The sequence below is a fragment of the Xyrauchen texanus genome, chromosome 10 (genome assembly GCF_025860055.1).
Source record: "Xyrauchen texanus isolate HMW12.3.18 chromosome 10, RBS_HiC_50CHRs, whole genome shotgun sequence".
Taxonomy (NCBI): domain Eukaryota; kingdom Metazoa; phylum Chordata; class Actinopteri; order Cypriniformes; family Catostomidae; genus Xyrauchen; species Xyrauchen texanus.
The window spans coordinates 38,832,945-38,842,549 of record NC_068285.1 but is presented as its reverse complement, the minus strand read 5'-3'; the positions used below and the strand labels follow the sequence as shown (position 1 = coordinate 38,842,549).

Below are 9,605 nucleotides of genomic sequence, written 5' to 3'. Positions count from 1 at the left end.
ATAGTGACGGATTCTAGGAACTAATATTAAGAAGGAATTTGTTTCTAACGTTTTCTATGACACACCGGAACTTATCACTCCGGAATTACGTCACTTGGCGTCAGTTTTCCCGCGGTTCTGACTGTGTGAAGAGCTCTGTTGAGAGTTGACCGTTCGAGACTCGTGTTTAACCATTCAATTCCACAATGACAGGCGTTTACGAATCTCCAAAACACAGAATCAATGCATCGATGTTGTCGCAGTACATTAGTCGAGCAGTCTGCTTCGTTGGACGCTTGGAAAAGGTATTCGTTTTTACACGGCTACAGATTGGTAGCATGCATTAATTAAAGCATGCATTAATAATGCGCATGCATTAATTAATTTACACATTAACTGTATATAGGAAAATACATTAGCATGAACTATTCACTAACATAACTTTTTCTTTTATTTACCTGATGAACTGTACCATATACGTGTACATCCTTTACATAAAAACAAGCCTGTTCAGGCAAATTTGGTGTGCTTATTGCACACCAGTATATCCAGTACGTAATTGTGACGGAATGATGGTGTTTTGGCAGGTCCATCCATCAGGAAAGGCTCTTACCCTGTCAGATGGAGAAGGGAAGATGGCATCAGTGGAGCTCAATGATCCTGTGAGTGATCAGTTCAGTGTGCTACACTTCAGTAGATGATGTTGACTTTAATAAAAGGTGTTCTTCCCCCCCTCCCCCCTTCTAGTTGGATGAAGAGCTGAGTGGGATTGTGGAGATTATTGGCATGGTGTCCAACAAAGGAACAATCATGGCTGTTTCATATAATCCGTATCGAGAAGACAAAATCCCTTTTGGTATTGTTGGTTGTTATTTTTCTGATTTGCCTTTTACAAGTTGCTTTCACACATACAGCCAAGGGATGTCAATTTTCAGACATTTTCATAATTGATCATCGTGGAAAATAACGATCTATTAATCGTTAACGTTAAGGATGACTAAATAATTTATGCATGTAGCCTATTGTTTAAATATATTTTCAATTATTACATTTACAAAATGCAAGTATTTTCCTGAAAGTATTCTTAGTTAGGCAGTGTTTAGTTCAAATTTGGAAATAGTTTAATTACTGTTAATGAAATAATGTTAGTTGTTACATGTATCTTAAGATACTTAAGAATAATAACTTGTTACATATTTGAGTTCATTAAAACTTCACGTTGTGGGATATTTTGGATCTTTGGGCTTATATTTTTTATTGGAAATTAAGTTAAATCTTAATATGGTGCGTAAACACATAACATAAGCTACCGCTTCTCTGGTGATAGTGTGATGTTAGCAGAATGTGCCTTCATGCTTTCCCGGCGATTGCTGATGTAATTGTTGGTTGGGATGAAACCAGATCAACAGTGCTTGTTGTCATGTTGTATTTTTAAAGTGCAGAGTATAAGCGCCCTCTAGTGGCGTGTAACTATATACAGCCTTATCAACGTCTGCTGATCACTGCATTTGTCCTCAAATTAATTTATCGATGATCAATAAGCTTAGTTGATCAAATTCTTAATGGAAATCAATAAATTATCGGATAATCTTTAACATCCCTAATACAACCTTCAACAGAAAATTCAACCCGTTCTAAATTACCAGTATATTTAGCACTGTATATTTCCCTGAATGAGAAGTAACATTACCTGAAAAGTTTCATTTTGATGCTTCGTGTGAATGGAGTCGTAAGATTAATGGTTAAAGCACGTACAAGTTCAGGATGCGCGGACTCATGCAGGAGTTGATTTAGTTACTCTGGAGTCCAAAAAAAAGGAATCAAATTGGACAGATAGTAAAATTATTCCATTTAATTCAATAAAATTGTATTTATAGAGCACAGTTTAAAACAACAGATGTTAGGAGGCCTGGGTAGCTCAGCGAGTATTGATGCTGACTAGCACCCCTGAGTCCTTAGTTCCAATCCAGGGTGTGGGTGACTCCAGCCAGGTCTCCAAAGCAACCAAATTGATCCGGTTTCTAGGGAGTGTAGAGTAGCATGGGGTAACCTCCTTGTGTCTGCGATTAGTGGTTCTAGCTCTCAATGGGGTTTGTGGTAAGTTTGCGTGGATCACGGAGATTAGCATAAGCCTCCACATGCTGTGATTCTCCGCGGCATCATGCACAACAAGCCACGTGATAAGATGCGTGGATTGACAATCTCAGAAATGGAGGCAACTGAGACTTGTCCTCTGCCACCCGGATTGAGGAGAGTAACCGTGCCACCACAAGGACCTACTAAGTTGTGGGAATTGGGCATTCCAAATTGGAAACCTATACATACCCATTCAGAAACGCACAAAAATACAAAATGCCTTTTTTACAGCCTCTAATGTTGGTTAAAAGTCAGGGTAAACAAATATGTTTTCAACTTGGTTCTAAAATCTGATATTTTTAAAGCAGTTCTAATATAATTAAGTTGTTCCAAAGTTTAGAGGCCGCTACCGCAAAGACGCGGTCACCTCTCGTCTTTACTCTAGGTCTAGAAACTGTCAAAAGCTTCTGATCTGACGAGCTATGAGTGTTATGTTTATGTAGCCTATCAGCAAGGTATGAGGGTGCTTTAAAAACAGAAATCAGTAATTTATAAACAATTCTGTATTGAACATGGAGCCAGTGAAGAGAATGTAAAATCTGAGTGATATTAACTTGCTTGCGATCACCCATCAGAATTCTTGCTGCTGCATTTTGGACCATTTGTAATCTTGATAGAAAAGCATGGCTAATACTTATAAAGGCAGTTACAGTAATCCAGACAGGCAAAAATGACCTTTTCAAGGTCCTTTAATGACAAGAAAGGCTTGACTTTAGTTTAATGTCTCAATTGAAAAACAAATCTAGTTTTTTACAACATAATGGTTCAAATCACTCAGATCACACTTTTTCCCCGTTCCGATGGTTGATGTGAACATAAACTGAAGCTCCTGACCCGTATCTGAATGATTTTATACATTACACTGCTGCCACGTTATTGGCTGATTAGATAATCACATGAATAAGTATGTGTGCTGGTGTTTCTAATAAAGTGCTCAGTGAGTTTATATAAACTCTTGAGTCTATATAAAGGCCATCACATTTAATCATTTCGCATGTTATTATTTAGAAGAGGAAAAAGTGGTTAAAGTTTGTTTTTTATAAAATGCCTGTGTTAAGAGATTTACCCTCATACACACATATTGGTCTGATCAGATATTGAGTTTTGCATGAGTCTAACAAGAACCAAAAACAGAGTAGATTTCATTAAGAAACAAAATATTACAAGTATTGCCTTGTAATTTAGCTTAGCTTTGGCTTAGAAGCTCAGACGCCATGGTTGTCTTCTCTCATCCAGCACCTCAACAACATGGATCCACAGTGCCCCCCAGTGGACTCAATTGTAACTGTGATTTGATTAAAGATTCTGAGGGTAAACTGCGTACTGCTGCTCACGGCAGGGATATGTGGAAAGGGAAATTAATTTGCGATATTCTAGTTGTTTTTACTAAAGTAGCTGGTGCAGAATGAGTACTCATGCACATAGTATGAAAATAGTATGAATTATGCATTTAAACAATAAATGTAATAAAATGGTATATATACAATATAATGTAATATTTATTGATGGAATACAAATGTATTATTTTTTCTTTTAAAAAAAAAAAAAAGATAAATGATTAAGAACTAATAAAATATAGTTAGTAAAATCAATATTTTCATAATCTACCTAGTGAAAATATTCCCCTGTATAATTAACAACATTATTTGGGAGATGATTTATTTAATATGTAAGCAAAAGGGACGTTAGAGCTGAAAGACACCCAGATGAATTGATGTCTAATTGAATCGAGAGCTTGTGAATCAGAATCTAATTGACAAATCTGCATCAATACCCAGCCCTGTCTGTCATGCATCTCCTAGAGTGAGCCGTGTGTTTCCATTTGAGTTTGTGGTCTGATCAACTCGACAGACGCAGCGATGCTCTGTCGATTAGTGTGTGATGCCCAGTTTTTGTCTGTAGCCTTTAACCTTGTCGGTAAGTGTGTGATATCTAGTATTTTTATATTCTAGAAGTGGTGTAGTGTTTAATCCAGCCTAAAAGCGCTTCTCTCCATCCGAGCGGATGAGACATTTGTCGACTGATAAAATAATGAAATACATCTCAGAGTTTAATGGCATTTTAAAGATGCCATCAAAGATTTTAAAGATTTTCACAAAACGGAAAAAGGCGTGTGGTACGAATAGCAGATGTGTGTACATTAACCAGCAAAAGTTAACTATTTTTCTGCAATTTTACTAGGTTACATGTGTGAAAGTGGCTACCGTCTATGTCCAAGTATGTTGCGATTTTTATTAAAACATTTTCTCTTGTTTTCCAGATTTGGAGCTGTACAATGAAGCTCTTAAAGTCCTACATGATTATCCACAGCATTACCCTTTCGAGGTTCCTGTAAGCAGTTAAAACGGTCCATGCAGCTTTCTTTTATTTGCCTTTTTTCTTGTATAATTAGATATTTGCTATTTGTAAAATATGTAAACGATTTTGTTTTTGTTACTTGAAATAAAACTTGTTAAATCTCTCATTATTTATATTACAAGATTCTTATTTCCCCCCACCCACTATTTTTATTTCATTGTTGTTATTTAACAAACAGAAAACCTGATTTTCTTCAGTTTTGTTCTTTAAGTTGTTTAGAATAACTAAAGAAAATGGTGGAAGACAGTTTGCTTCATTAACAGCATCTAGGATATCTTGTCTGCTACAGTGTTGTTATAAACAACAAAAAAAAACATAAAGGAACTCCTGATGGTTTCCTGAGATTTGCAGAAAAAAACAAAATTATATAACAAGAAATTATTTTCATTGAAGCCACTGTAAAAAACAAGAAATGTAGTCCTGTCACAAACAAATTAAATACTACTTTATTATGCATTGGACATCCACACATTAGTAAATGTCTAGCAAACTGAGAACCATTTATAATCAATTGTTAAGACATATTAGAGATATTTACGCATTTTTACATTGCAATGAACCTTCGACTAATAGTATAGCTTTTGGGAGGAGTTTAGGCAGTGATTGCTGGTTTATTTTTTCATTTTAATGTGTTACACAAAATGACAACACCAAATGTCAAACAAAAAGCTCAACATTTACATTTATTTTTAGAGTTCTAGGGCTCTTATTTCACTATGAGTTCACTACGCACTACGTCCTATCCGTGGGTGGGAGTGTTTGCACTATTGTGGGTGTATGTGCACAAACTGGTGTGTGAAATGTGCTGTTTTCCTGAGAAAAACTGTAGGTCATTGTGCTAAGACGGTTTTTGAAACCACCTATCTCAGCACAAAGTTTAAATTCGGTTCCTGTATTTGCAGTTTGGAGATTCAAAGAGCAGGTAGTAATTAAGTCCAAACTTTGAAAATATAGTGGAACATCAAATTATGTCAATGACAATCACTATTACTGTTTTATTAAACAAATGCATAAGATTTGTGTTAAACTATATATAGTTCATGGTTTATTTTTCAATTATTATGTTTATTTTTACAATTGTATTCGAGATCAAATTTTGTTTTAGTATTTTTCTGCCGTTCGAGTAAGGTGTTCAGATGTATTTAATATAATGAGCAATAGGTGGTCTCCATTCAGTACAATATATTTGTGAGGAGTTGCCCAAGGTCAAGCAGCTGCCATTTATTTGATCAGTACTGGAAACATACAGATGTATACTAGACATGCACTTTCATGGATGTTGCATGTATATTCTGTGAGAAATCTGAACATGAATATACAGTGTGTATATATATATATATATATATATATATATATATATATATATATATATATGCTTGTTTACATTACAAGGTCATCTGAAGTTCATGACCTTCTAGAGTTCAAATAATCTGCATAGCTGCCAAGCGCCAATGAAGACATCAACTTAACTTATTGCTGATGATGAAGGAACACTATCACAATACTGGTTGATCTACAAGCAGTTTGCACTAATTATTTTCCTGCAGCATCAGATATTCCAGCTCTTCGGATGTACTCATTGCCTCAGGAAGGGTTCTCCATATTACCTTCTGACATGTTTAACAAATTACCCAAACACAATGGGTTCAAGAAACTTTTCATACACTGTTGTCGTGAATGTAAGTTCCCAGGCCCATTAAACTGTCTTTTAGCACAGCACTTTAGTCACATATCATTGTGCATGTTTTTTTATATGCTGAACACTTGAATGAGTAAAGTTTAATGGCTTGAAGCTCATTCTGCGGTTGGTTCTTGTGAACATGCTTAGGGGCACAGAGTAATTAAAGAAGACTCTCCATCATGTTTTTCCTCATGACTCATTGATGTGCCCTGGGCAGAAGATTGCCCTGGAATTAACTTACATTTGGTGCCTTCAAAACAGAGATAAGAGCATTAAAATAAGAATTAATCTTAAACAGCAAAGAGAAACTATCAAGTACTTTTCAACTTGTCAAACTCAATTTGTGTATGAAACAGTAAATATACCTTTTGAGGAACTATAATTCCATTCTACAGTATTATCCAGAATTAATATCCAAATTTAGAAAAACAAGTGCATTGGTCAATATGATCAGATTTCAAATCCAGTGACAGTTTAGAGTAATGATTTAAGTTGATTTAGTAACCAATTGTCAATTGTATGACTGGAGTCAAACTTTCACCTTTAACTGGTGAAAAAAATGTTTGTAAGTTGTCAGGCAGAGAGGTATACCACTAATTGGGCCATCAAGAGGACTTGATGGTTTCCATATTTGTATTATTATTATTATTATTATTATTATTGAGAACTGAGCTAAATTTGATCAGATGGGTCAAGGATTGTGTGTTCATTTGCATACATTCAAAAGAGGACGAAGGATGGAAACAGGGTGTGAGGTGACCTTAGTCAAAAGTTTATGATTTCTATATTCTACATTTTATAGTGAAGACATTAAAACCATGAAATTGCACAAATGGATGGATAGGAATTACTGTATGTAGTGACCAAAATCTATAAATAAATAAGTAAATAAATCCGATCCAACTCATCCATATAGAAACAAAAACATAAACAACATTCTGTGTTTTTGTAAATGTATTAATATTGACTTTTTTTAAAAAAAAGAACATATCTCTATGGAAATATGGAAACAAAACATGCAGTATAAAAATAAGGTAATCCTGTTAAAATAGTAATAATTCTTTTAGTTGAGAGAAGGCTTCTGTTTGTAAAAGGGGCATACGTTTTATAGCTTGAGGACACAGAAAAATCCAGTTTCGACCTGCAGATTTCTCTGAGGATGTTCCTCTGCCATCTGCCCTTGATAAAGTCTTATAAATGTAAGTAATACAGCAATTACTATATCTGTAATATACTGTCATTTAAGACACATTTATTCATTTTGTTCATATACGCCACTGTGTCTGTGAGTTGATAAGAGAGGTGTGAGTTTTAGGGATATGGGAATCAACCCAGGAATCATCCCTGTCAAAATACTTGCCCTCCCTGTCTTCAGACAAAAGGGGGTTTAACTCTATAATTCCCAGGACTGCCAGGGACACTGCCACATTGAGCACCGAGGGAGTAGAGAGAGAATATTTCTTCATTTTCAGAGACTATATGCCTGGATTCAATGAAACTTTGCTTATTTGGCCTCTAGCCCTCTCAACTGAGATATCACACACGATGAGGGTGTAACTGGACTGCAGTGATTGGTCTGGATTATTGATGAGTGGATTATTGAGGAGACAGAATAGCTGAATAATTTGGTAAGGCTTAAGTGACCACCAGAAAATGTTCATTTTTGATAATATGTTTGACTTGTGGCTTTGATTTGTAAATAGCATGTTGACATCCTTAACTCATAGTGAAAAACAGTTGTTAAAGTACACTACTGCTACTCATTTGTCCTGCATTAGTTCCTGCATAGTTACCTATTAAGTATGAATCTGCATTCTAAGGTGTTACCAAAATATGTTCAGAATGTTGACACAGAGTCAGATAGAATTTAATGTGGACCCCCTCCTGTTTTTATTAGAATATTTTAATGCTAATATGGTGCTGTGTATAAAGTTTCAATGATACTTTTCTTTTTCTTCTTCTATTATTTATTAAATAACAATTATACTTACTGCTGTGAAATTACAAATCAATATGGGATCTCCTTTTACCTATGTTTGAAGCTTTTAGAATCTGATGGTGTTAGCTAATACCACTTTTTCCACTGTTTTATTATAGAAACAAGAACTGTTGGAACCATGGTATTTATGGTATATCTGTATGGTTACCATGGTAAAATTTTGTAAATGGATGCATTGAAATTTGCAGCAGCAAGATACAAAAAGTATCAAATTTAAGTATAAAGAAGTTTAACATTGTAAAATAAAAGGGTAAAATCATTCTAGAGCAGGTTCAGGGTTGAAACGAAACTGCCTCAGGGCAGCTCACAGGAAATATCCCTCTTGACTTGTCCCTCATCATTTCTGGAGTTACGATGTAGATTATTAGATGTAGAACCTTCGGCCAATTTTAACTGAATTGTAACAATCAGTATAATTGGTTGATGGAAAAACTAACTGCATAATTAATGACTTCAATTAAAATCTAAATGACTCAAAATATTCAGAAAATTGGTGGAGGATAATAGTCCAAACAGTAGTGGAGATGGTGTGGATGAAAACACATCTATGATTTGCGCAGGAGTACTGATTTTATTTCGAGAGCTGCATTTATGATGTTTTTGCAATGCTATAATAGCGAAGCTGTCTGTCAGAATGAACTTACATGTTCTTCCTAATAGGGCTTGAAAACCAATGCATTATTTTTGGCAAATTTTCCAGATGTTTTATGGAGAACAATGAAAAGAACACTGTAAAAAATGTAAATGCCCAGCTGTTACCTTAATGATCAGTTTCTACCACGCAATCGTCTCGGTTACCTACGTAACCTCGGTTCTCTCTAGATGAGGGAACGAGTATAAGCTAGCTTATGCTACAGGAAAGATTAATCTTTTCTGAGATATTGAAGCCAAAAAATTATCCTTAATTTTGTATCATTTGTGAACGCAGTGCAGCAACTGCAGACCTTGAGCGGGCTAGCTAGCGAGCTCATTGGTTGCTCTGCGGCAACTGCTGCAGCCTATAGACGAACTTGCGTGAACTCGCGCCCAATGAGAGGCGCCCGCGCGCTCACTGTCCCAAAGCTCGCCAGAATGGGCGTGGCTAGGGTGCATATAAGCGCAGTTCGTAGGCTGGAACCCTGGTTTTCATTGAATGAAGCGAAAAGCAGGGCTACGCGGGCATGGCAGGTCTTTCGACGCCTACACGGCCAGCTACGCAATACTCGTTCCCTCATCTAGAGAGAACCGAGGTTACGTTAGGTAACCGAGACGTTCTCTTACGAGAGGTTCTCTCGTATTGCGTAAGCTAGCTTACGCTACGGGAACCCGTCAACGCCGTGCGCGCCAAGCATCCACTGCATGAGCCTAGGGGGGTGGGGGGACCCGGGGGAGCCCTTGTGAGTGGGGAAATAATATTTGGCCAGCAAGAGTGCGGGTCAGTGTGTGTGTGATACATAAGCACATAGTGGGAAG

At 36.3% G+C, this 9,605-nt stretch overlaps 2 protein-coding genes across 2 annotated transcripts in view; both read left to right on the top strand.

The window, feature by feature from the left end:
* The first annotated feature begins 83 nt into the window (after positions 1-83).
* Positions 84-4,572, top strand: LOC127650705 (replication protein A 14 kDa subunit-like). The gene is made up of 4 exons (XM_052136302.1): positions 84-284; positions 567-641; positions 727-835; positions 4,376-4,572. Exons 1-4 carry the CDS (start codon positions 186-188, stop codon positions 4,456-4,458), a joined length of 366 nt encoding a protein of 121 aa, XP_051992262.1. The 5' UTR covers positions 84-185; the 3' UTR covers positions 4,459-4,572.
* A 3,014-nt stretch (positions 4,573-7,586) lies between these two features.
* col28a1a (collagen, type XXVIII, alpha 1a) overlaps positions 7,587-9,605 on the top strand; it is a 33,396-nt gene continuing 31,377 nt past the window's right edge. Inside the window, exon 1 of the mRNA XM_052136286.1 lies at positions 7,587-7,782. The gene's annotated coding sequence lies outside the window, so the exon portion shown is untranslated. The remainder of the gene's footprint in view (positions 7,783-9,605) is intronic.